The 25,879-nt window shown below is 54.0% G+C and overlaps 10 protein-coding genes across 10 annotated transcripts; 5 read left to right on the top strand and 5 right to left on the bottom strand.

The window, feature by feature from the left end:
• Positions 1 to 50: 50 nt before the first annotated feature.
• PV08_11493 (uncharacterized protein) lies at positions 51 to 2,635 on the bottom strand (the record flags this gene model as incomplete). Its single annotated transcript, XM_016385801.1, has 2 exons — positions 51 to 1,528; positions 1,576 to 2,635. 2 exons carry the CDS (start codon positions 2,633 to 2,635, stop codon positions 51 to 53), a joined length of 2,538 nt encoding a protein of 845 aa, XP_016230745.1.
• Positions 2,636 to 3,979: 1,344 nt separating this feature from the next.
• On the bottom strand, positions 3,980 to 4,602 carry PV08_11492 (signal peptidase complex catalytic subunit SEC11; the record flags this gene model as incomplete). The annotated part of the gene is made up of 2 exons (XM_016385800.1): positions 3,980 to 4,220; positions 4,277 to 4,602. 2 exons carry the CDS (start codon positions 4,600 to 4,602, stop codon positions 3,980 to 3,982), a joined length of 567 nt encoding a protein of 188 aa, XP_016230744.1.
• A 1,683-nt stretch (positions 4,603 to 6,285) lies between these two features.
• PV08_11491 (uncharacterized protein) lies at positions 6,286 to 8,994 on the top strand (the record flags this gene model as incomplete). Its single annotated transcript, XM_016385799.1, has 2 exons — positions 6,286 to 6,382; positions 6,431 to 8,994. 2 exons carry the CDS (start codon positions 6,286 to 6,288, stop codon positions 8,992 to 8,994), a joined length of 2,661 nt encoding a protein of 886 aa, XP_016230743.1.
• Positions 8,995 to 9,839: 845 nt separating this feature from the next.
• Positions 9,840 to 11,789, top strand: PV08_11490 (uncharacterized protein; the record flags this gene model as incomplete). The annotated part of the gene is made up of 1 exon (XM_016385798.1): positions 9,840 to 11,789. One exon carries the CDS (start codon positions 9,840 to 9,842, stop codon positions 11,787 to 11,789), a length of 1,950 nt encoding a protein of 649 aa, XP_016230742.1.
• A 143-nt stretch (positions 11,790 to 11,932) lies between these two features.
• On the bottom strand, positions 11,933 to 13,681 carry PV08_11489 (uncharacterized protein; the record flags this gene model as incomplete). The annotated part of the gene is made up of 1 exon (XM_016385797.1): positions 11,933 to 13,681. The coding sequence occupies one exon, from the start codon at positions 13,679 to 13,681 to the stop codon at positions 11,933 to 11,935; it is 1,749 nt and encodes a 582-aa protein (XP_016230741.1).
• Positions 13,682 to 15,271: 1,590 nt separating this feature from the next.
• PV08_11488 (uncharacterized protein) lies at positions 15,272 to 17,427 on the top strand (the record flags this gene model as incomplete). The annotated part of the gene is made up of 2 exons (XM_016385796.1): positions 15,272 to 15,410; positions 15,443 to 17,427. The coding sequence occupies 2 exons, from the start codon at positions 15,272 to 15,274 to the stop codon at positions 17,425 to 17,427; spliced, it is 2,124 nt and encodes a 707-aa protein (XP_016230740.1).
• Positions 17,428 to 18,192: 765 nt separating this feature from the next.
• On the bottom strand, positions 18,193 to 19,270 carry PV08_11487 (uncharacterized protein; the record flags this gene model as incomplete). Its single annotated transcript, XM_016385795.1, has 2 exons — positions 18,193 to 18,477; positions 18,560 to 19,270. 2 exons carry the CDS (start codon positions 19,268 to 19,270, stop codon positions 18,193 to 18,195), a joined length of 996 nt encoding a protein of 331 aa, XP_016230739.1.
• A 1,035-nt stretch (positions 19,271 to 20,305) lies between these two features.
• PV08_11486 (uncharacterized protein) lies at positions 20,306 to 21,460 on the bottom strand (the record flags this gene model as incomplete). The annotated part of the gene is made up of 1 exon (XM_016385794.1): positions 20,306 to 21,460. The coding sequence occupies one exon, from the start codon at positions 21,458 to 21,460 to the stop codon at positions 20,306 to 20,308; it is 1,155 nt and encodes a 384-aa protein (XP_016230738.1).
• Positions 21,461 to 22,481: 1,021 nt separating this feature from the next.
• Positions 22,482 to 22,994, top strand: PV08_11485 (uncharacterized protein; the record flags this gene model as incomplete). Its single annotated transcript, XM_016385793.1, has 1 exon — positions 22,482 to 22,994. One exon carries the CDS (start codon positions 22,482 to 22,484, stop codon positions 22,992 to 22,994), a length of 513 nt encoding a protein of 170 aa, XP_016230737.1.
• Positions 22,995 to 24,252: 1,258 nt separating this feature from the next.
• PV08_11484 (uncharacterized protein) lies at positions 24,253 to 25,290 on the top strand (the record flags this gene model as incomplete). The annotated part of the gene is made up of 1 exon (XM_016385792.1): positions 24,253 to 25,290. One exon carries the CDS (start codon positions 24,253 to 24,255, stop codon positions 25,288 to 25,290), a length of 1,038 nt encoding a protein of 345 aa, XP_016230736.1.
• Positions 25,291 to 25,879: the final 589 nt, after the last annotated feature.

The raw sequence follows: 25,879 nt of genomic DNA, 5'->3' as shown, positions 1-25,879 counted from the left end.
CATAAGGTCACAATTGAACTCCATCAACATCCCTTGGAAATTAACCACCTCTATACAGAATAAAATGTCTCGTGAGGCTGCAATGGACCTGCCTGTGCCATCGTATATGGTTTGCCATGTACATATCGGCTTCTCATCGGTTCTTCGTCGATCGCGCAATGTATTTGACCGTCTCGACCACGAAACCAGCCGAGACCGTACCGCTTGCCCAGTCCCATTAGTCGTTGCTCCATTTGTTTGTTGTTCAAAGTCTCGGTATCGATGAAATCTGTGAGCATATTACTCGAGTATATGAACGCCAGTATAGCCGCAATGGTGGATGGCTCTCGTGGTAAGAATGGGTGGCGGCGTCGCCAATATACTATTGATGTCGTGCAGATGACAATCACAAGGATCGTCACCGACAGGATCAGCGAAGCCCAGAACGAGGCGAATGTCTCGTCACCACTTGAGTCGTCCTTGTCTTTCAGCTTCAAAAAGACTTCTGAGTTGACAGAAAACGAACCCACGGTGACGGTGAGAATGTCCAGGAGAAGCGATGAGAACCCTACTAATGCCACGAGGTAATGACGGTTCCAGAGAGCTTTGCATGTGATCCAGCCATACACAGTGGCTTGGTAGTCGAGGGTCAGGCTGTTCTCGGGCTTCGCATTTCCCTTTGAAAGCTGATAGAATGGTTCGATAAGTCGAACATCGGCTTCGAATGTGCTGAAGGTTAATTTCAGTGCCGTAGCAACAACAATCGGCAACCACGGTACAGCGTTGGGAACCACTCGGGCTGGCGTCAAAGTGATAAGGAGCACTGCCACCATGCATAAGAGCATGAAGATGAGGAAGGGAATACCAAACTCCAACCGAAGCATGATGGGGTGCGGACTGGTCAGCTTCTTCTCACTATCCAGCACAGGGTCACTGGTCGAGGTCCATTCACCTTGCCAGATGGACGATTTATAGAGCACATATCGTCTATGCTGGAGTCTTTTATGAATTTTTCCTCTTGTGGCCATGTCTAATCCAGAGAAATCTTGCAGGATGTGTGATTTGGTGGCCATGGACGCGATTCCCGCAATCCCCTTCGGATCACTCAGCAAGCCAGACTTCCGGCGGAGTTGGAAGAACAGAACCACCAGAACGAGAGCCACAATCAGGTAGCTTGCCGAGAGCAGACGCGACCATACAGGGTCAACTCGGAGCCAATAGTGCTTTTCGTCGGAATCTCCGCATCCACCGGCGTTGCACTTGGGGTTCGGATTAGTCTGCATATCGAGGGAGGGATTCTGGAGGGAAGGCCCGACCATCGATGCGACGATGTTGCCCGTGGTTGAAAATAAGACGGCATATTGTTTTAGGCGAAAGGCCTTGAAAGGTACAAAGTATTGAAACATGGTAAGATGATCCAAGTTGAGACTCGCCGAGGCCAGCGCACCGCCGGGTCGTGACAATTGATAGAAGGGCTCCAGTCGGCGGATGTCGAAATCCATGATCGAGAAGAGTACGGCATAGACAATGCAGACCATGGTTGGCAAATCTATCGCGGTTAGCCAAGAGTCGAACGCTGACCAAAGGTCTACTCACATTTCCACGCAAAGAAATCCCATGTCGAGATCTCAGCCACGTGGTTGAAAGCAAGAAGTCCACTATTCTCCTTTGTACGCTTGATGGATCTTTGACACAGATACTCTTGAAGTCCGGCCAGACCAAGGGCAAGGGCCATCAAGACCAGAATATAAATGCTGCTCATGGAGAATGGCTTCCAGTTCGGAATATCCGGATCCTCGGGGAAAAAGTAACTCTTCGTTTCCTGTGGCATGATGCTTTGTCGGTCCGAAGTGGTCTCGAATGCTCGACTGGCTCGATTGTCTGGCTGTCCACCTTCTAGGGAGCTCAAGTCGACCGCCTCCTCTATCTCGACAATCATGTTTTTCTTTTGCGCCAGATCCTGACCCAACTGTCGCACAGTCTTAGCTCGATCGATGCCAGTGCTTAAACCACCGCCAGAACCACCAGTAGGTCGTCTCACGACTTTAGTCGGGTCGCGCCTCAATTGGACACCTATGTCTCTCATACCTTCTCCCACCGAACGACGCTTCTCCACGAAGCTGCGAAAGTCGGGCTTTCGCTCTGTGCTTGCCGGGGGATTATATGCTGTATCTTCTCCAGGATGTGATACATCTAAATGAGACATGTCGTTTAGCTCCCAGCCCAAGCCCGCGAGTGAGGATATGTCCACAGTGCTAGCTCGGTTGTCATCCTCGTCGTCGAGTGTCGCATATTGCTGTCCTTTCGTCCTCTTGGTGGAGCGAAAGTGAGGCCGACCGACAGGCGCAATTTTGGTGGTTAGCCGTCTCAGCATCGATGAAGCATTCGATGGTCCTGGGCTCAGTCGCCGAGTCTTTGTTGGCGTGGGCGGCTCAATCATTTCATAGGATCCTCCACTTTCGTCAATCGAACCCAGCCGCTCCTCTCTTGAATTACCTCTCGAGTGTCGCCCCCGGTAGAATGTTCCCGGCTCTGTGGCAGTAATCGTAGTTGCCATCACATTGGGTGGATCTCTACTGCTCAGGAGTCCAATTCCGTCCCCGGACGACGGCCTGGACCCAGACCTCGTTGTCGAAGCATTGTAGCGGTCATCCATGACGGTCACTCGAGGTTGTTTGATCGATTAGGCGCAGTTCGAGTCCAATAAGACTACCGCACGTTCATGACTGGATGTTCGACCACCCAGTTGACGTTGCACATACTGGTCGAGGGTTGAAGCCGATGACCTCGCTCCAAGATGGCGAGCGACGGTTCCCGACGACAACAGGACGGAAAGCTCGCGATGTGTGATTGAAGTAGAGGGATCAATTTTCGGATTCACGTTCACAGAAGCAGAGAGAATCTGCGCGTAAGAATTGCTCTGCGAGCCAGGAATTGCGCTGGCTAGGCGACCTGGACTCGAGGAGATTAGGCCTCGCCTGTGGACTGGTAGGGCTGACGCTAAACTTTAGTCCCGATAGGCTTTCCACGGGATGCGCAGAGGCTGACTACGGGTTAGATAGGGGCCGCTCAGAGATGCATCATGATTCATGACTCGGGCTGCAGGGAACATAGTCAGTTGGGGTCGTGGGTTCAATGAAAGAGAAACGATAGTTGTTCGTGGCATGGGGGTGACGAGAAACGTGCGCGAGACAACGAAGGTCGGAGGATTGATGGCCTCACGGCGGACTACAGTAGCTCCTCAGGTGGACGGGGCTATCGTTTTCAGCTCTACTCGCTAGTGCGGCTTATGCGGCCCTCCTATTTGTGTACGAGGTGAGGCCAGTGGCTGCGCTGCGTCCGGCGCCAACCAAATGCCGTGGCTGATAGTGGCCGCCGTGCCCCTACGACTTGGAATGAGCGGCTAAAGGAAATCCTGGAACCGACAGGGCTGCATTTTCTGCTCACAGATATCTATGCGGATGCCACCTCGTTCTCGACCGCGGCCTTGACTCCTTGATTGGGCGATCAGCAGCCACTTAGCTGATGAGACGGTGGAAGGCCTATGGAGGTCGGGCTGCGATCTCTGAGCTCTCGAGACAATGCGCCGCCAATCACACTTGTTTTTGCCATTCTCCATTCGTAACATGTCAGCACTCTCTTTCTATGGCCCTGACGAAAGTCGTTGATTCCAGTAAAATCCTTCGGCTGCAAAACTGTGACCTGATCATCAAAGTCTTCCACGATGCATGTTCATATCCACGAGGCCAGGATGTGTCGGAGTGGAACAGCGGCTATTTGCCGTGGACATAAATACTCCTTGCCGGCCGAATGAAATGCGCGAGCTCTTCCACCGGAGTTGTGAGCCCTTGGTCGTCTAGGACTATGAGGCGACATGTTTGCAAGATTCTCGAGGTGTGGCGCAAGTGTGTCGACAACTATTCAAAGAGCAATTGTGCCATCTGTTGTGGAGCAGCATTTTTGGTCGGTACTTCCATGGGAAGGCTCTCAATATAAAATGCTATTCTCTTTGCAGGATAACCATCACCCCCATGATTCCCAGCATGACACTCTTTAGCCATGGATGCTCACTGAGCATAATTGTGACATATCCCACTGCTGGTACATAGCCGCGCACGCTCCCGATGATGTCTTCTTTTCTGTCCAGGTAGCTTTGTCCGCGTGCGTAGAGCTCGGTATCGTCCGCGATGTTGTTGTCGCCTTTTGTCAGGAGTTTGGGCGAAGACTCAGACATGTGACCACTGAGACGAGTTGTGAGTATTAAGATCGATTGCAAGAAGAAAGGCGCAAGACCTACCTCTTGTCTACCTCGACAGAAGCCACTGGGGCGTAACTGCGAACAACACGGTGAACAATTGGAATGTCCTTGCCCTTGACATTGTACACCACGATTTCTCCCACCTCCGCCGTCTTGTCTCGATTCCACAGGAAGAGCAGGTCACCACGCTGGAAAGCTGGCTCCATCGAACCACTGAGAACGACCACAATTGGCGATGGAGAGTCTGAGATGACTGAGAGGGATTTCCATAGCATAAAGGCCGTGGATAGGACAAGGGCGAAGTTCAGGACTTGTGAGAGGGTTTGGCGAGGATTTGAGAGGTAGGGAGCGAATGAGGATAACATGGCTGCAGGATGATGTCGAGATTTGGAAGTCTTTGCACTGCTAAGTCAGGGATCCTGGATGGTCGACGGCATAACACTTTATTGTCTCGGGCTTTCGACGTGAAATGCTGCTGTGTTTGCTTCAGTGTGAAAGCCAGGTGGCCGTAGTTTGGCAGATACCACAGCCTGCGAAAGTCACTGGTAGTACGGAGTAAGGTACTGTATCTTGTTAAAGCCAGCCCGGTATTTAGCCGGATCACAGCCAGCATTAGGTGGTCCTCACTCGAACACTTTTTATTATTCTCCTTGTCCTTTACATTGCAACTACGAGCCCGTGAGAGGTGTTAACATTCATCTCAAAGGGTAATGAGCCCTAGCGTGTATGTTGAACACGCTCGGCATGCGAGCAGTGACCACCTAGATACCTGTCGCTGAATTCGGTAGTAGTCAAGATGCATTGTGTCGTGATACGGTAGGGATAGGTCCTAATAGGACATCACACTTTTCAGCACCAGCGTTGACCCCAGATATGGCATTGCGTGAGGCACACTATCATCAGTAAGCATGGCCTGAGGCACACTATCATCAGTAAGCATGGCCTGAGGCTGACATCAGGTAGGCCGGCCAGGGAGAATATGCCTGCGCCTTGGACGGAGTAAGGTAGGTTAGGTAGGGAGGGCCGTCGAGTCATACAGGTGGGCAATAGGCAGAGATGCTGAGATCTTTGTGCCCGGGAGCCGCCTAACTGAGGGCCCAGTTTGCCTTTGTTAGGGCCAGGCAGACTTACCGCATGCCCAAAAGTGAGCCAGAGGTGCCTAAGCTATGCCCACGCAGAGTGCCTACTCTGGCTCCATGCTGCACTTCTAGTTAGGTCTACCTCTTGCTGGACTTGGTTAAAAATTTCCCTCAGAGAGCCACAGGTGACAAAGTGACGGAGCCTGGTGACTCGGGTCGACCAGCCTAGTGCGCCTATAACCCACTTTTCGCGTTATACCGAAAACCGCTACATGTTGTCAAGGGCCCTTCAATGCCAGCTCATCATCACATCACATCGCCTCGCCTCAGTTCGCCCACGGAGTACAGTGCGCGATACTCTCACTTGACTCACTTCCCAATACCCAGTGACACGGACAACGCTACTCTCTATTCGCCTACCACATTCCTCCTCCACCGTCCACGATCCCTTCTGGGCTGCCCACCGACCTTACAGCATTGCGCAGGAACCGGCAGAAACAATTTCTCCTCCACCCATTCTTCAGCGATTGCTACGGCGCTCACTTGTTTTCTTGATAGGCTCTGACCGTCTCGACATAGCCAGCAAAATTGAGCGAACGAATAGTTGCCTCGAGTAGGCAACTCAGTCGCTGACTTTGGCTTGACTTTGTCACCTGTCCTCCCGACGCTTCTCATCGATTCACCACCTCGATTACCCCCGGAAATTCGATGCAGTTCGGATCGCTCTGACTGGAGGTCTTCTGCAACTTCTTACCCGTTCTCTGGCCGCGTTGGTAATTAAACCAGTCGGGTCCTTTGATCTCGCATTCACCGTGATCTCCTCCATTCCTCAGTACCCGAGACCTGATTGTAGACTCTGTTCGACTTTCCAAGAAATCATGTTGATGGAGACAAAGAGAAGGAGCATAACCGACGAAGCACATTGTTACTATTAGGCTGGCAATCTCGTAAAGCCAGTCCCCGGTGACCATGGTCAAGGCAGATGTGAAACGGGACTATTATGCGGATCTGGATCTGCCCTCCACCGCTGATGCCGAGGAGATTAAGAAGCGGTTCAGATATCTGGGTATGCACAACCTACCCTTCACCTCTTGATCTGTACTGACTGTCCCAGCGAAACAACTCCATCCTGACAGGAACCCCGGCCATGAAGTGGAGGTCGTTCCCAAGTTCCAGGCCGTTCAGGCTGCCCATGAAATCCTGAGTGACCCTGTCGAGAAAGCGAAATACGATGCTGCTCGAGCAAAGATGGCCGCTCGAAATGCCGCTGCCGCCGCTACGAACTACACTGACCCTTATGGATTCGCGAGACCGACCCCTACCAAGCAGACTGCGACACCACAATTCCCCTTTCCACCACCTCCCAAAGCGCCCCAGCGGGGAATGCCGCAACAGGCTTCAAGGGGTGCAGACAAGTTCAACGCTTTTACTCGGAGCGCACCTCAGTCATGGGATCGGGCAAGGTTTGACAACGCAAGAGCAGACGCCGCTCGTGGCTTTCCCAACATGAGGACGACACACACGAACCAAAAGATGCCCCCTACAGCACCCCGCCAGGCTCCCACGGCACCAAAGCCGTCCCCTACATCGGAAGTTCCTCATGTCCCCAATGTACCCCCAACCACCTTCCCCGGTCTCTCTAGAACTGCAAGCGCGAGAAAGCAAGGTTATACGCCCGGGACTCATGGCACAGATGATCAACAAGCTCCCCGATCCGCATATGCATACGTGAGGGGCACTCGCGGGCCACCACCACCATCTGCCCCTATGTATAATCAAGATGGAACTCCCCTGCAGTCACCTCCGGTTTCGAGAGCGTGGCCCGGTGCCAGCCCTCTGCGACCGACACGTTCAACCGATTACGATATGAAACAGGATTTTCAAGATGGCTCTCGCCCATCTTCAAGATATGCTGGAGCAGGTGGCGAAAGAACCGACATTCATGGAGACACCATGCACCACAGATCGTCGAGCGTTCGGAATTCCCCAATCGACCGTCATTGGGACGCACCTGGACCTTTCGGCAAGCCAGCCTCCAACTTTGAACATGTTCCTCGACATCGTAGTGCGAGTCCGGGCATGAGAAGCGCAGGGAGACATGCCGAGTTTTCTTCTGACACATCGTCTGACGAAGACGAGGCCTATAATGTGAACACGAGACCAAAGGCAACGCCACGGAGCCGACCTAGACCCAGGACCGCCGCGTTTGCCGATAATCCAGGCCTTACGGGGTCATTCCCTAGTACTAACTACACTAGAATCGTGAACGATAGCAAACACCAGTTTCCCTCCTCTGATTCCCGAGAAACACCTAGCAAGCCCTTTGCAAGCGAACCTTTCCCGGCCACCGAGGAGCATAAGACTAGCGATACACATGTCAATGGTGGACAGGAGGAAGTTTCAGACGGACCCAAGTATGCACGCTCCCGTACATTTTCTTACCCCTGGTGGACCCAAGCAGCAAACTGTCCACGTTCTACCGCTCGAGGTCTTTCGTTCAATGGTCTACCGTCCTGGGCGGTGCCAGCGTCTGTTTTCCCGCGGACGAGCCCGGCTGGTAGAAAGCGGGCGGACCCATTTGTTACTGCGCAGACCCCTATACCAAAGCGCGTATTTCCCCATAGTGAGGAACAAGCTGACCCGAGTCACAGTCATGAGCCTCAGCCGCCTTCCAAATTCTCTGCAGATGAATGGCATGAAAAGCTAAACGTGGACGATATCTTCCGGCCAACAGATTCTCAGATGCGCAAATCACCGTCCAAGCTGAATCGCAACGGCAGCAAACCCGCTACTCGCGGTAGAGGGATGTCTAGAGGCGTGGATCAAGAGAGTAGCTCATCCGCTGATCGCGCTGAAGATTCCAAGGCCAAAGCAGCTGCATTTCAAAAGGGAAAGCTACCTCCAGATTGGGGTTCAAATGTGAAACCAACACCGCCTCCAGGGGACACACGTACTGCAAGTGATCGGACAAGCCACGGCTCACATTCGACCGACGATTCGAGAGACCAGTATGTGGTAGTCGAGGAGGATATAATGGACGTGGATGATACGCCTCCTATGAAGGCTGCCTCGAACCCGACTCGTTCCAGTCCCTTCGAGGCCCATTCCACCAAGAGACGCTCGTCACCTGATGGCGGCGTGAATCTGCGAGAATTCACACAGCAGGCGCCCTTCGCCCCTACTGCAGCTGGGTTGAAAGGCCTGGACGACCTCGCGGCCCACTTGCCATTTGAATCAAAGCCAGAGGACAAATACGAGAAGGCGCCAACCAGACTGCGAGCTCTCAACTTACCGAAGCCACCAAAGGTGGTGATTCCGCCCGCTGCAGACCGGCTGGACAAGGCGAACTTCTTGCAGTACGTGGACAATATGAACGCATATATGCAAGACTGGAACAATTTCAATGCGACAATGCTCGATCACTTCAAAGCGCGACACAATCGAGTTTGTGGCACAATGTCTCAGAGTTGGGTCAGTATGCTTTGGGATGGCCCAGATGCCGACAAGATCGATGAAAACGGTACCCAAAAGGCTGGCTATTCTGCATATCTACAATGGTTACACGATGATGCTCAGTGCCGACAATGGTGGGATCATGCCAACGAGAAGCACTTGCAGTGTATGGAGGATTTGGGACGCGTTCGAGAAGTCGCCAGGAGAAAATTCCGGCCATCTTGATTTGAATGTTGAGCGGGCGATTGTACTTTTATTTGAATTACTTCTGCGAGCATCGAGTGGGAGATGAACATCAAGTTCACCCGTCTGCAAGGAGTGGGAAGCGAAGCATTTCCAATTGAGGCCATGCTTGTCTCGATACACGGCGAAGAGGTTATCATTTTCACACTTCTCTTTTTCAATGTTTGATGAACTCTTGCAGAGATGATTTTATGACCAGCAACCGGCATTGGAAAGGGGATTACGGGAAGCGACAGCAGAGAGCTTTACGCTGTGAACAGAGCCGAACATCTACTTAGATACAGGGATGACAATGACTAGACCAGAGCCGGGCAGATCAGGCTCATTAAGATCCGTGTTTATTCGGTTTCTACTCGGTCCTCGATCCTCGATCCTCGATGCTACACACCGGACTCCTCATCGTAAGTGGCCCCAGAATTCTACGGCCCTCGTACCTCGTCTGGGTACAGACCCGGCGATGAGAACAACGGGCCGACGTCAAACCAATCAAGCAGTGATCTGATACCCCGGGTGAAAATCCCCGGTTGACGTATCTTGACCTCGTCCGCTCTGTCATGTCCAAGTGATTACAGCACGTCTGCATCTCGACATCCGTGGTTGCGGTACTTTTACACGGAGGCTTCATCCACGATGCCAAGGGGGGTGTATGGACAGTAATAAGACGTGGACCCGTCGCCCGCAGGCTCTCAGTCTCACTACCGATTGCTCCCAAAGCGGTTTAAATGCCCTCGAAATCCTACATCTCGACAGCCAGGACTTTCACAACGCAATTGAGGCGTCAACCATCGAATTTTCACTTTCAATCCATCAAAAGATATAATAGCAAAATGACGAAAGATACAAACGTCACAATGCTCAAGCAGCCCACCAGGCGGGCATGGTGGAAGGAGAGCGCCGTCTACCAGGTCTACCCTGCGTCGTTCAAGTCCGACCGCGCCATCGTATCCCACGACCGCAACGGCCACCCCGAAATCAAAGGCGACATCCGCGGCGTTATCTCCAAGGTGCCCTACCTCTCCCGCTTGGGCGTCGACATCGTCTGGCTTTCACCCATCCTCAAGTCGCCGCAAGTCGACATGGGCTACGACATTTCTGACTACCTGGACATCGACCCCCTGTACGGCACCATGGCGGACCACGACGACCTCATCCACGCCCTGCACTCCCACGGGATGAAGTACGTTATGGACCTCGTGGTGAACCACACGTCGAATGAACACGAATGGTTCCGGGATTCACGGTCATCCAAGACGTCGTCCAAAAGGGACTGGTATTTCTGGCGCCCCCCGCGCTACTCGGAGTCGGGCGAACGCATGCCTCCCAATAACTGGGAGTCAGCGTTCTCCGGGTCTGCCTGGGAGTGGGACGAGACAACGCAAGAGTACTATCTCCATCTATTCGCGGCGGAACAGCCGGATCTGAACTGGGACAATCCCAAGGTGCGCGACGCCGTGCACAAGACGGTCCGTTTCTGGCTTGACCGCGGCGTCGACGGGTTCCGCATGGACGTGATCAACTTCATCAGCAAAGCCACCGGCTTGCCGGACGCGAAAGTCGTTAAGCCTGGTTTTACGCAGCCAGCCATCAAACATTACGCCTGCGGTCCGCATTTGCACGAATACCTTCAGGGTCTCGGGTCGATATTGCATGAGTACAGCGCGTTCAGCGTGGGCGAGATGCCGGGCGTGTCCGATACCAAGGAGATCATCAAGGCGGTGCGCCACGACCGCGGGGAGCTCGCCATGGTGTTTCAGTTCGATATCGTAGAGATGGACATTGCGCGTGATAAGGGATCGAAATGGTTCCCGGCCCCGTTTGACCCGCGCGAGCTGAAGAGAGTGACGAGCAAGTGGAACAGGTTCATGATCGAGCACCAGGGTTGGAGCGCGCTGTTTATGGAGAACCACGACCAGGGAAGGGCCGTGTCGCGGTACGCGGACGACAGCGAGGAGCACAGGGCGCACAGTGCCAAGATGCTCGGGGCGATGATGGCCCTCCAATGCGGCACGGTGTTTGTGTACCAGGGCCAGGAACTCGGGCAGGTCAACTTCCCCAAAGAGTGGGGGTGCGAAGAGTACAAGGACATCGAGGTGGTGAATCACTGGAAGACGGTGTTGCGTGACCACCCCAACGATCACAAACTGCACGAAATGTTCAAGGAACAGTATCGCCGGATTGGGCGCGACAACGCCCGCACGCCGATGCAGTGGAACGGCAACGAAGAGACGTACGCTGGCTTCTTGCCCGATGACCCAGAGCGGCGGCCCAAGGACGTGAAACCCTGGATGAGGGTCCATGACGATTTCAAACAGTGGAACGCAGAGAACCAGCTGGACGACGACAACAGTCCGCTTCATTACTGGAGGCGCGTGCTCGAGCTGCGGAAGCAGTACAAGCACTGTTTGGTCTATGGGGATTTCGAAATGGTGGACATGGAGCACAAGCATGTCGTGGCGTACATCAGAACCGACAGAGATACTCAGACTGAAGAGTGTATGGATGACGAGACTCGACCGGACAAGAGCAAGTGTTTAGTCTTGAGCAACTTCTCGGGCCACGACGTTTGGTGGACGATGCCCGTTCGGTTCACAGAAATGCTCGTCGATGAGGAGACGGAAGGGGGAAAACTGAAATCAGATGCTGTTCTCGATCATTTGCGGAATTATAACAGCAAGAACGACAAGGAGAACGAAGTCAGGAAGCAGGACGACACTAATCCACATGGGCACTGGGCCATACTTTTGCGACCTTGGGAAGTCATTGTCGCCATGATTTGATTTGGTTTGGTTTCATCTGATCGAATGGAATCAAGATGGCAAGTAAAAACATACAATTCCTCGTAGGTTTCCCCTTAGATTATTAGATTCATGTATGTACCATTGTTCGATGATCCTCTCATTCAATATCATGGAAAATTTCATCATACATGTTTCTTGCCCTGGCGATCACCACCAGGTCCAATCGTCTCATGTGAGTTGCCAGCAATCTTGATGGATTGATCTTCGCCAGTCTTAATGGTGGTGGCATCGTCTTCCTCCACAGAGACGGTGCCCAGTACATCCTCTTGGCCAGCCTGGCTGATCAGGCTCCTCAACATGGCCTCCTCGGTCCTGAGATACGAGCGCTGGCCCTGGACGAACCAGAATCCAAGGGCAATGACCAACATGACGCCAAACACGGCAATGGCCCAGTTCATATCCGCGGGTGCCGGGTTCGGATCGGTGGGGAAGAAGAAAAACACGGTCGTGACGACACAGTATATCACGCTGACGATGTTCGCAGCGACGCCCCACCGGCCCAGCGTGAACTCCCCGCGCACAGGCAGCTTGTCCCTCCCCTTGGCCAACAGGACGACGATCGGGATGCCGTACGAGACGGTCAGGGCGATGGTGCTCACGCTCAGAATGGCCTGCAGGACCGTGTTGGCAAACAGGTACAGGACGCCGACGACGGCGATCAAGATGCCCTGAGCGCACAGCGCACGCACCGGGACACGCCAGTGGTCGCTTACGACGGCGAGGTGCTTGTGCCACGGCAGTCCGCCGTCGCGCGCGAACCCCCAGGTCAAGCGGCTGGCGGTGGTCATGATGCTGATGTTCTGCCCGACGCCGTTGACGATGAACAGGGCCAGCAGTACGGCAGCGCCTGTGCGGCCGACGGTCGAGAGGCACAGCTCGACGAACGGCAGGTCCGCGGCCGTCAGGTCGTCGATGCTCTGCACACAGAACAGGCAGACGGTCATGAACACGAAGCCTGAGACGGCGCCGATCAGGACCGACAGCCAGATGACGCGGGGCCCGTTGCGGCTCGGCGCCGGGAGCTCCTCGACCATGTGGATGCAGGCGTCAAACGCCGTCAGACCGTACGCGGACTGGATCAGACCCGTGAACCAGACGACGCCGCCGGGCCAGGACGTGTTGTTGATCCAGGCGCCGAAGACGAACGAGGCCGGTTGGTACGCGACCGGCGTGCGCCCAGACTCGGTCTTGATGCCGACCGAGATGAGCAGCGCCAGCGCAAACGCCAGGAACAGCAGCGTGAACTGGACGCCGACGACGTTATTGATCCACGGCAGCACGCGGTCCTTGCGGCACGCGACGATGTTCACCACGGTCAGCAGCGCCGTGAGGCCGACGTAGATGAGGAACGAGAGCCAGTGGTGGCCGTACCCTGTTGCGCCGGCCCAGTCCGGGCGGAACAGAGTCTTCATGGCGAGGATAAAGTTCGTCATAAAGGCCGTCTGCGACGCTGTCAACGTCCACCAACCGAACGTGTTGATCCATGCACACATGTACGACACGAACCTGCCCGTCGGCGTAGGCACGATGCGGAAGATCCAGTACGCCTGGCCCAAGGCCGTGGGCATCGCGCTCGTCAATTCGCCCAGCGACACGGCCACGCACAGGTTGCACGCCGTCACCAACACCAACCCCCAGAGGATGCTGACGGGTCCGCCTGCCGTCAGCCCCGATGCGAGATTCTGCGCAAGCGTCGACCACGTCCCCAGCACCGTGAAGGCGAGTGCTAACATGCTCCATAGGTTGAACTGGCGCGGAAGCTCCTGGGTGTGTCCGAGCGTGGCGAGGACGTCGGCATCTCGAGAGACCTGGACATCGTGGCGTGATGGTTCTCCTGATGTAGAGCTTCTTCGGTGGTTGACTATTGTCATATCGTGTTCTTTTATTTGTAGCTGCGGAGCCAGATTTGTGTCCTCATTTGCAGGAGTCGTAATACAGGGCTAGTGAGGCTTCAAAAATTTGTAACGAGCTGCTGATGCTGATGCTGCTCAAGGGAAAAAAAAAGTAACCGGCTTTTTCTTTCCTCACAATATCCTGCTCCTCCTCTTTGATTAGAAGTGAGGCAGCAAGGCAGGACCCTCGACGGGGTATTTGAATAGCTGCCTGTGTGTCACACGGCGAGACCGGCCAGAGGGGAGGCAAGGCAAAGCCGTGCAAGGGCCCGCGAGGGATAACGTACTGCGCGTAGCTTTACCCCAGAAAAACTTCTCTCTCCGCCCCCTTTGCACGCACCCTGTGACAAGCTCCGTGTCCAGTGGACTCCGGCGCGATGAGATGTATGTGTTTTGGAAACTTTGTGTGCGGCGAGACAACTGATTACCCCATAGTTGGAACGGGGTGTGACTGCAAATTTCGTCCACTACCTCTCTGTACACTGTACAGTACTGTACGTGTACGAAAGTATCCGTGGGGGAGAGTTCCACCCATCGCAAAGCAACGTGTGTGGCCAGGAATCAGGACCCGGTGGAGGAACGTCTCAACTTTCCTTTTTCGGCGCATGGAGAATTCCTCATGTCCAGGTCTCCGTGGCCCTTGCGACCGCATCTGACATCTTGTTACCAAATACCCGGAAATCGCAATGTGTCAATGATACGGCCAAGTCGTAGATCTTGAGTCAAGCTTTCTGGTATTCCGGCTCCTTACATCGTCTTTACATACCTGTCTCGGCTACGAACGACGCCGATGGGTTCCGCTGGACATGGCCGCCGCGTTTGCTGGCCAGAATGGTCGACGCCTTCAGCGGAGATTCCCTCAATCGTGACGGATACGCGTAGGAGTATCGTGTAGCTCATCTCATCAACTTAAATAATAATAGACTGTCATTCATCTGCAAAGTGTTACGGAGGCTGGAGAACGCTCTTCCGATCCCGGCCGGTGCCGCCTGTTCCAGGAGACTTTTGAAAGACACATTGATTATTGTTGATGTCGATGTTGATGTTGGCTTGAAGAGTATCAAACCTTGTCGATCTGGATGTCCCTGGATCTTGCAATATCAGTAAGTGAATGTGTCGACGGTGACCTCGACATCGAAATAGTGTCGTCTTCACATATTCTGGCGGTGCTCGTAGTCGTACCGTTGTGTTGATGGCTATGAAATTTCGAGTTTGTCCTCGCTCACCGGTACCGTCACAGCGCATTCTGTGGACTTCGTTCATTCTGGCAAATCCCAGCACCATTTGGATGCATCGATAAGCACTGATATGTCGGTCTTTGGGCCAGATCAGGAGAGGCTGAGGAGGGTGGGCAAGTCAGCGAATCAGAGGGCTTTCCGATATACGCTATTCCTGAAATAGCAAGTACAGGCGTGAAGCCCTCAAGCCATACAACCTGCAAGCTTTCACCTTATCGCCCTCGTCTGTAGGGGCTCGATATAAAGCAGAGCCAGAGCCACAAGAGACACTTCACTCACCGATAGATCTCCCTTCAACCGAGCTCCCTCATTGTGAACTTCTACCATCACCATGTCTTTAGATACTGTGTCGATACCGGGCTACACGATCCATCGTGACGAGCCCAACGCTCCCTCTGCTCAAGTCGATTATTCACAATATACTCCTCATCCGTTAGGCAAGTCACATCCAAAGCCCTGGGTTTTCAAAGGTATCCAGCATCAACTGACACACGCCCAACAGACCAACTCTCGGTGCAGGAAATTCCTTTCGTGGCCAGACTGATCCGGGAGTTTGCGGCGCCCAAGAAGCTCAAGTTCAACTGCATCACGCTCCGTGAACCCCTCAAGAACGAATATGCGGCCTTCAAATCAAAACGAGGGCCGCGGCCCGACCGCCGAGCCTTCGCCATTGTGATAGAGCAAGGCGACTCGTGCAATGTCGCCGAGGTCGTGGTGAATCTGACCAGGTCGAAAATCGAGGACTGGAAACCGGTCAGCGACGTGATGCCCACGCTCACCCTCGAAGATCTGGACGTCATGGAGCGAATCGCCCGCACCGACTCCCGTGTGATCGAAGCTTGCCGTGGCCTGGGCATCACCGATATGTCCAAGGTCTTCTTTGACGCGTGGGCCATCGGTGTGGACGAGCGCTGGGGCTTCGAGCGCCGTCTCCAGCAGGGTCTGGCGTACTACCGCAACTCCAAGTTCGACAACCAATACGCCCACCCGCTAGACTTCTCGGTCACGGCAGACACGGAGCGGGAAGAAGTGCTGAGCGTTGACGTCCGGCTTGTCAACGGCGAGAGAACCCCGATTCCTCTCGAAGAGCACAACTACCTCCCCGAATTCATCCAGAAGGGCTACCGTCCCGACGTCCTCAAGCCCATCAACATCACGCAGCCCCAGGGCGTCTCTTTCCGCATGAGGGGCAACGAGCTCCACTGGGCCGGATACAAGATGCACATCGGGTTCAACTACCGTGAAGGCATCGTCATCTCGGACGTCAGCATGTTCGACCACCACGAACAACGCGACCGGACGCTCTTCAACCGGATCAGCGTCGTCGAGATGGTGGTCCCCTACGGCTCACCCGAGCGACCCCATCACAAGAAACACGCCTTCGACGTCGGCGAGTACGGCACCGGACTGATGTCGAACTCCCTCAAACTCGGATGCGACTGCAAGGGGGCGATCCACTACCTGGACGGCGTCCTCAACACGGGCAAAGGCGAGGCGGCGGTGATCAAGAACGCCATCTGCATCCACGAAGAGGACAACGGCCTGCTGTACAAGCACACGGATTTCCGAGACGGCACGGTGGTGTCGGCGCGGGACCGCAAACTCATCGTGTCCCAGATCATCACGGCGGCGAACTACGAGTACGGGTTCTACCACACGTTCACGCTCGACGGGACGTACAAGCTCGAAGTCAAGCTGACGGGCATGCTGAACACGTACTGCATGCACCCGACCGAGCAGGCGGCGCCGTGGGGCACGCAGATCGCGCCCAAGCTCAACGCCCAGAACCACCAGCACATCTTCTCGCTGCGCGTGGACCCCGAGGTCGACGGGCCCAACAACACGGTCGTGCAGAGCGACGCCGTCCCGTCCGACGACCCCGTCGGGTCCGAGGCCAACTACTACGGCAACGGCTTCTACTGCAAGAAGACGCCGCTGAGGACCGCCCTGGAGGGCGCCGCGGACTACTGCCACGAGACGAGCCGGGCCTGGGACATCGTCAACCCGTCCAGCGTCAACCCGGCGTGCGGGAAGCCCGTCAGCTACAAGATCATCAACAACTCGTGCCCCCGGCTGCTCGCCAAGCCCGGCAGCGTCGTGTACAAGCGCGCCGGGTTCGCGAGGAAGACGCTCTGGGTCGTCCCCTACCGGGACTACGAGCTCTTCCCGGCGGGCGACTACGTGTGCCAGTCCGCCGGCGACGAGAACCACCCCTTCAACTCGACCGTCGTCGACTGGGCCGCCAGGGACGAGTCCATCGAAAACACCGACATCGTGTGCTACGTCCAGTTCGGCCTGACCCACTTCCCCAGGACGGAGGACTTCCCCGTCATGCCCGCCGAGCCCGTCAGCGTCATGCTGCGCGCCGCCAATTTCTTCAAGAAGAACCCCGGCCTCTGGGTCGCCCCGTCCGCCTTGTGTGTCGATACCGCGTCCAGAGATGCGTTTGATGAGTCGTGTTGTGCCATGAAACAGCTCAAGCTGTGATTGATTTCCCTTTGGATACATGAGAGAAGAGAGGAGAGAAATCAAGAAAAAGAAAGAAAAAGAAGCGCAGGCGTGGAAACTTGTAGATTTGCAATTTTGTTGTTCATTTGGAGCGTTACGTATATGTTGTCGATCAATCACATAACGTATCAAGCCGTAAAATATCATGATAGTGGTAGAGGTACCCTTGAGTAAGAGCGGATACCTGATTGATCCGAACGGGGCATGCAACAGCACGGGAACAAAGGGGCTTGCTAGCTACGTATGTATGTATGTATGAACGAACGAAGGAACTCCTGTGTGGCGATGGTGACGGAGGTATTGGAGACAGGAGCAGTGGACAATACCCAAGATGATACCCTTATTATTGTTGTATCAAGTTTCCCAACTTGGACTTGGTAGACCTACTACCATAGTAATTGGTCATTTATACTTGTCAAGCAGTTCTACAACTTACAAGGCAGGTCAAAAATGTGCAAGCAAATACATTCCGACTATCCCTTTTATATCCCAACCTACAGTAGCATCTATCCTTGTTTCAACAGACCAAACGCGGCAATCTACTTTGGATACCTAAATTCAAAATCCCATCCCGCTCAGCCCGTCATTTGCAGATCACCCCGTCTCGTGAAAGCCGGACAGTTGACTCACTTATATTACAAACTTCCTACCACCACTTACCACCGCCACCTCTCCCTCCTCGTTCTCATCTCCTTCTCCTCCTCCGGTTCGTTCCACGCAATCGTGGCGGAACCATCGTCCATCCTAAGCATACTCCCTCGTCACTCGATCGCACCACTCAAACAACTTCGCGGCCTGCCCATCTTCCTTGGCCACCTCATCTTCCAGGTCCTTCCTGACAGACACACGACGACCCCACGGCACAATGTAGGCACCTTGATCCTTGATGGTCAAATCCTGAGACAATCCAGCGTACAGTTCGGTGTAAGCGCCGTAGACTGGTGGGTACAGCATCGCGTTGAAGAGCCATAGTAAAGGTTTTGGAGTGTGGCGTTGAAGATCCGATTTGAGGTTTCCAGGATTGTATGACTGAGTGAAAAAAAATCGGCGTTAGTAATGAGTACTGACTGCATAATGATTCTCGTTCTCTTCTCTCGAGGTCATCACTTACATTATGCAACACTCCATCCCTCTCACCGAATCTCTTTCCAAATTCATTCCCCAGGAAATAATTAGCGGCCTTGGTGATTGAGTAATTGGTTCGTATATCCTTTGAATCGTCCAGTGTCTCCTCGGACGACGACGGCGTTTTCTTCCACAGCATGCCGCCCTTGGGACTACCCAGCTCCACAGCGAGACTACCTGCCCAACTCACCCTCACCGAGCCCGCTGGCTCCGACTCGGCCGTGCGCTTGAGCACGGGAAGAAGTAGCTTGGTCAGCAGAAACGGTCCGAGAATGTTGGTTTGGAACTGCAGGTCCATCCCCTGTGCGCCCTTGGACCCCGAGGGGGGAATCATCACACCGGCATTGTTGTCCAGCCAGTGCAGTTTCGACTCGCGCCGCATGAAGTCCTCGGCGGTGCTCTTGATCGTCGAGAGGTCCGAGAGGTTGAGGTGTAGATATTCTAGGCCGCCCTTGGACGATGGGTGGAGGCTCTTGATCGACGAGATTGCGGCGGTCGCTTTGGATTCCGAGCGTGCCCCGACGTACACTTTTGCGTTGAGCGAGTAGAGAATCGCCGCGACTTGGTAGCCGATGCCCGTGTTGGCGCCGGTGATGAGGTACACTTTGCCCGTTTGGTCGGGGAGGTTCTTCTCAGTCACTGTCGGCGCGGGGATGAAGAAGGATTGGTTCCAGAAGGCACGGAGTGTGTGGAACATTTTGTTGGTTGCGTGACAGATTGACAGTATGTGGATGCGTACGAATCCTTGGGAGCTTTGAGTGTTTGGTGAGTTGGAGGTAAGTTGAATAGTTCAAGAATTTGGATACAGGACAAGAACAGCAAGGTATCTCGAGAACTTAGATGTAGAATCCGAATGTCGCAGATGGCACTCCCTGGGCCAGGTGGGTATTTATAATGGTGGAGAGAGATCTCCATATGTCCTCCTTCGAACCCCCTGCTCCGTGAGGTCAGTGATCGTTGCATGAGTCGGCGTCGGAATAACCTTGTTCCTACCTGCGCAGTTCCAGGTGTAGGTAGTAACTCGTCCGTCCCCTCCGTGTCTTTGACCGTGTGTTTCGCGTATTTCCTCCTCTTTTCTTCAGCTGATCCTGGCACGGCGACAGGCAGCAGTATTTTCGACGCACGGTACGAAAAATAGCCATGATGAACCTCGACCAAGGTCGCGCTCAATTTGCCGAATATCGAACTCGATCCAGGTCAAGCTTTGGGGATTAACACAACTCCACAAGAGCGTCAGCGACCTGCATTAGCGGTGGCGCTGCACCAAGGCTCACTAGGCTTCGCGAGGCCAAGTACCAATTAAACCAGCGTTGCTCGGAAACTTCCTACCGGGACTGGTGGATGCACTGGCCGTTAGACACTACTTTTTGCGGTTGTGGCTGGTGACGCTGACTCGGTTTCAAAAAAGCTCGGTCCCACCAACATGCAACATTCCCGGGGTTTAGGGACTCGAGTCCTCCTACCCATGTCTAGGGACTACAGCACAATCACTCGTCAGTGATCCTTCCGTCAATACGGGGACCGACACGAGGGACCCTTTTCCCCAAAAGAAACACAGGCTGACCGCCACGTCGAGACAAAGTTCCTAGCGGGGGTGGTTTGGCATGCCCTTGTAGCCTGGTGACTGTTTGCAGCGTTCGGAGGCCGACGGCGGAACAGCATACCCACGACTAACCAGGAGTCTGCATACGGTCGATTACAGCTTCGTTCATACCTAGTACTACCGTGCCAATCAACTCAATACCAAAGTCTCTCCAATATCCATCAATCCAATCTCTTCGCCCCATTTCAACCCTGCTTCCTCTGCTGCAATCTTCCAATTCTTCGGGGGCGTCCTCACGTCTTCGTAGTACATGGACAAGCCACCACGCACAGTCCCCCAATGCATTCCTATCGACCTCTTGCTTCGCACATCTTGATGAATCCGTATCGAGTCCCACGAATTGGCGTGGACATTGGACATGAAATCCCGCGGCTCGCATAGCCCGATGGGCAGAAGGGCCAAGTCAAACGGACCAAGTAGTTGCCCGACCTGTTTGAACGTCGGGCACACCGGTTGCGCATCCTCTTCTTCTCGAGTCATGTGTTGGCTGGGAATACTTCGATAAGCCGTGTCTCCGGCAAAGTACAGTTTCTTCTTACTGGCTTCGTTGAGGTCGTGGATGGCGTACGAGCACCACAAGTCGTGGTTCCGGTCGTTGATCCATCTCGACGAAAAATGCTGAGTGGGCGTGCAGGTGATGCGTACGCTTCCGACATTCTCAACACCAATTTCAGCGCCATCCCACCAGTCCAGCTCGGTGATATAGGCTCGATCAACCCCGAACGAAGTCAGCCATCGAGCGTTGTGCAGTCCGACGAGAAAGTGGACGTTGGAGGGACTCTTCGCGTAGATGGCTTTCAGTGTAGCTTCGTCGGCATGGTCGTAGTGGTTGTGACTGATCAGAACAACGTCAATGTCGACCGAGTCAAGCAGCTCCGTCAAACGACACGGAGTGGGCGTGTATCTCTTTGGTCCGAGCCAGCTGAATGGAGACGTCCTTTCCGAGAAGACGGGATCACAGAGGATGTTGATGCCGCGACATGCGCCGTCCGGTCGAGATGTCTGGAGTAAGAAACTGGCATGGCCGATCCACGTCACTTTGAAGCCGGGGTTGGAATTTGTAAAGTCGACTTTCTGAACAGGGACGAGTCCATCTCGGTCGGTAGGGACAGGGACAAATTCAGGTCTATCTCTGGCGAAACGTAGTTTCAGAGGACCCAACAAGCCACCAGAGTGACCGTGGAACGAGGGCCATGGATTGTGGAATCCCTTGGGTGGGTTGCCAATATGGTGAAGTTTTGGATCGTCAGGCAACAGTGAGGGCAGTCTCTTTACTTTGACCATTCTCGAGAGGTTCCAGACTGAGATATATCATATCATATATGGTGAGGCGAGGGTTTTTGAGTCGCTGCAAAGTAGATGCGAGTTGAGAATTTGCGAGGCACCGTGCATTGCTGTTGTTTTTGTTGTGACCGGAGTCATTTTCGGCCGACGCTTCGTATTGAATCTGGAGCATCCTTCAGGATCACGATTACATAACTTTATCGTTGAGCTCTTAAGTTCACGTCATCTCCCAGTATCAGTGACTTTGATTTATCTCCCTCACTCTCGATCTCTCAAAGAGTTTGGCCATCCACAGTAGTGACGTTTACCAAATATCACCTCATTGTGAGGGACTGCGACCATGGATAAATCGGCTTCGGAGGATGGTATTACCAAATTCAAGACTGATGAAAGCCTCGTTTGGAAACGATGGCGATACTTGCTGAAACACAGAGATATCTAGAAGTTCTTGCGAACCCCAAGGCTTGTATGCCTCAAGTTTCATCTCGTAAACGACCACCGAGATGCTCGATCTTTCAACCATCTCACTTTAAGTCTCATCACCGTTTCAGATCCCACATCGATGGCCTGTCGGTGTACAAATGATCCTCGAGAACTGCTCATGACTCCCTGGAAGGATTCTAACCTCAAACGGCAGAATCAAAACACCATTTTTGTTTTGCAAGGTTGTGCAAAGCTCAGCCTGATCCAATACCCTGCAAGAAGCAGCGCGAATCACAAAGCGCCACGTTCTGCACGAACCTGAGAAACGCTACTTATTAGGAACTGCCCAATCCAAATCATTGGAGTGAAGAGGTGGTCGGTATCTCATCTTGGGTCAGACCGCTTACCTCTTGGCAACGACAGGATATATAAGCAGATCTCTGCGCTGCGCTCGAGGTCAGCTACGGCCCATCAGCAGCATTACTTCCCTCTGAAGCACCCTAAGCTGCACATAAACATTGGCCACAGAGCTTGTGAGCGTCCCCTCTTAATACTCGAATCCACCTACTAAATACAAACTTTAGTCAGAACCACCACAATGGTCTGTGTTGTAGGGGGCCTTGTGGCCGCCGCGCCTGCTACTCTTCCCGCCGGCGTCGCGAGCTCCATGGCTACTGCGGCTGTTGCAAGTTCCGGCACTATTGTGTTAGGAGAGGGCGTCAGCATTGGAGCGACCGTCATAGCGTTGGGAGAAGGCGCTTGTGTTGGGGTGGGAACCCTCGGCGGTGGTAGTAGCGCTGGTATCGCCTTTGCCACGCTTGTCGGACCTGTCGGCTGGGCTATTGTGGGATGCAGCAAGAACAAGGATGACAAAGGCGATAGCGGCTACACCTGGGACTGCTGGAAGCCCGTCGTAAGGGATATGTCAACACGGCCATCTTGCGGCATGACTCTTCACTGCCTGGCTGCCCATCCGAATGTCCAGTCTTTGTGGCTCGACCAGGGTAGGCTCTTTGTGGAAAACAATTTTGGCGAGCGCTTCCGCCTCGCTCCCGTCAGCGTTGAGGGGGTGCTAGCTTTTCATGCGTCGATTCTCTCGTCGAATGCATAGGCATAGCTTGAATTGCGGATTCCATGGATGCTATCCTTGGACTGAGGTGGGAACAAAGATAGAAAGCTGCGTGGTGAAGATGGCGTGATATGTCCCAGCAAGGAAGGCTGGCTGCGATGAGAGAAGTGATCACTTCAGCAAACCTCTCATGCCGACAGCATCACGGTCATCACAGTAGGCACGGGCAGCATACAGTGTTTGTGAAATGCTGGACGAAAGGAATCGCCGGAGTATCTTCGTCTTCTTCAACTCATACAAACAGCATAGAGGCAGCTGCATCCAGTCCTGCCGTGCGAGCTCCGCGAAGGGGTTTCTTTCGCTCGTACATACCGAGCTCTGTGGATGGCTCTTTTTGCGTTCTCCCTCCCGCGACCGCTTGCCACGAGTCTCCGCATCGCTGCAGTGCTACGAAACAGCGTCGCCAGAAAACAACCCCTACGGCGGCCAGTAGTAGATGTTGATGCTCACTTCCTTTTTAAGTGGCTCTGACGAGGGCCTAGCGGCCGTCACTAAAATATCACTACTTTTTCATAGATGACCAACCAGTACGAGGATTAAGACCACCAAAGCACGACGTAATAAAACTCCAGCGGCCGTTGGCGTCCCTCGGAGCCCCGACATGTGACAACGAGGTGCCACTATTTCCAAGGAGTGTTTGCACCGGCGCATCACGGAAAGTAGTTTGCATCCCAATCGTAGGTGAAGATCCGATTAGATGATGTATCTTGACACTATAGACATCCAGCCATCTTGACAATCTGAAGATGTTTATGTACCTCCCATACTGTACTAATACCACCCGCAGCCAGTGCGTTGGGATAACTTTGTACAACGACAGCCAGATGAGAATCGGCCGACTACCATTCTCGATATGAACGTCTGTTGATCAGCTCGTTTCGATTCTCTTTTATTTGTTTGACCCCGCGTCGCGGTTTGTCGGCATCAACAATGTCCGGGGTATCTCAACGACAAAAAACCCTGCCATTTACGTGAGACGTAGGTGACGAGGGCACCTATCTCCTTCTGAAAGCACCCTCTGCAGTATAAACCTTCTACTGTCGACTTTGTTTTCTGGGAGAATCACTACAGAATTTCTCCTCTACACCAGGTTATCATTCGGTCAGTGGCTTCAGACTCGTCGACAGCGTCTCTTATATCACCACCATCGGATTCTACTCTCTGGAAAGAAGGCAATTGTCAGTTGTCAATCGTCAATCGTCAATCGTCAATCGTCGAATCGTCAATCCTCAATACCACCATGGACCCCCCTCTCATCACCCTGGAAGAACACTTCTTCTCCTCGGCGGCGTCGACCTCTGAAACCATCTCGACGCAATACTCGGAGCAATTCAAACACATTCCCAATCTCCTCGACAAACTCACCGACCTCTCGACGCTGCGACTGTCCCAAATGGACCTCGGCCACGTCTCGTTCCAGATCATCTCCCACGCGCCCGGCAGCCTCACGGCGTCTGAGTGCCAGAGCGCCAACGACCAGCTCTTCTCCGCGATCCGAGCCCACCCGGACCGGTTCGCAGGGTTCGCCGTGCTGCCCATGTCCGACCCGGTCGCGTGCGCGGCCGAACTGACGCGGTGCGTGACTGAGCTCGGCTTCGTCGGGGCGCTGGTGGACAACCACACCCCCTCGGGGGGTTACTACGACGACGAAGCCTACCTGCCCTTCTGGACCGCGGCGTCGGACCTCGACGTGCCCATCTACCTGCACCCGACGTGGCCCACGGCCACGCAACTCTCGACGCTGTACACCGGCAACTTCTCGCGGTCCGCGAGCAAGTCCATCTCGGCCAGCGCGTTCGGGTGGCACTCGGACGTCGCGACGCACGTCCTCCGCCTCGTCGCGAGCGGACTGTTCGACCGCCTCCCCGCCCTCAAAGTCGTCATAGGGCACATGGGCGAGATGCTCCCGTTCATGTTGGGTCGGATCGCGCAGCTGAGCGTGCGGTGGACGGCGGCGGGACCCGAGGAAAAGGACGACGACGACGCCGCCGACCACCCGCCGCCGCCGCCGACGCCGTTCAAGGACGTGTGGGACCGCAACATCTGGATCACGACCAGCGGGAACTGGAGCGTCGACCCAATGGCCACGATATTGAGGAACACGAAAATGGACCGTATCCTGTACAGCGTCGACTACCCTTTCGCGAAAAACGAGGACGGCCTGGAGTTCGTGCGGGACTTGGCGACCAGTGGACTTGTCACGGAGGACCAGCTTGAGATGATTGCCTTTCGAAACGCGGAGAAGTTGTTTGGCGTCAAGGCTGTGAAGAGATTCTGAGTAGGTAGGTGTGAAACTCTGTACGTGAGGCATGAGTGGCTGTCAATCACTCTGCACCAACGAGGGCACGATATTGACGACGGACGACGGATGGTTTGGTTTGGATTGGTCTCATTTTGCACTCAAGAGTGATTGCCACTTGTGAGACAAGTACACTCGACGGGAGCTCGTATGGTATGTTATCAATGATCCTTATTGGTATAGTACCTCGGAGAGACAGGGTAAGAGTGGTAAGAGATTCTGTATGGTACAGGAGAAAGTATACATAATCCATACAGAGAATTCCCTATAAAACAGGTTGAAGTCCAGATATCTACTGTTTACAGGTACTCTGTACCGGCTAGAACTTGCTCACACTTGCACCCACAGAAGTGTCCGTATGTGACAGATCGATTTTGTTCAACACGACACAACATAACCCAAGGTAGATATGGTATCATCACCCTACGAATACCTGACTTCCAAGTACAAGACCAGAACCAACTCCGTCGCTCAAAAACCGCTACACTCGCAATAAACCACGTACGCACGTATCCGTAGGATAGGATATCCATCCTGACACACACGCACAACGTCGACCCTGATGTCC

This window comes from Exophiala spinifera (assembly GCF_000836115.1).
Source record: "Exophiala spinifera strain CBS 89968 unplaced genomic scaffold supercont1.9, whole genome shotgun sequence".
Taxonomy (NCBI): Eukaryota; Fungi; Ascomycota; class Eurotiomycetes; order Chaetothyriales; family Herpotrichiellaceae; genus Exophiala; species Exophiala spinifera.
This window is presented reverse-complemented; position numbering and strand designations above follow the sequence as displayed.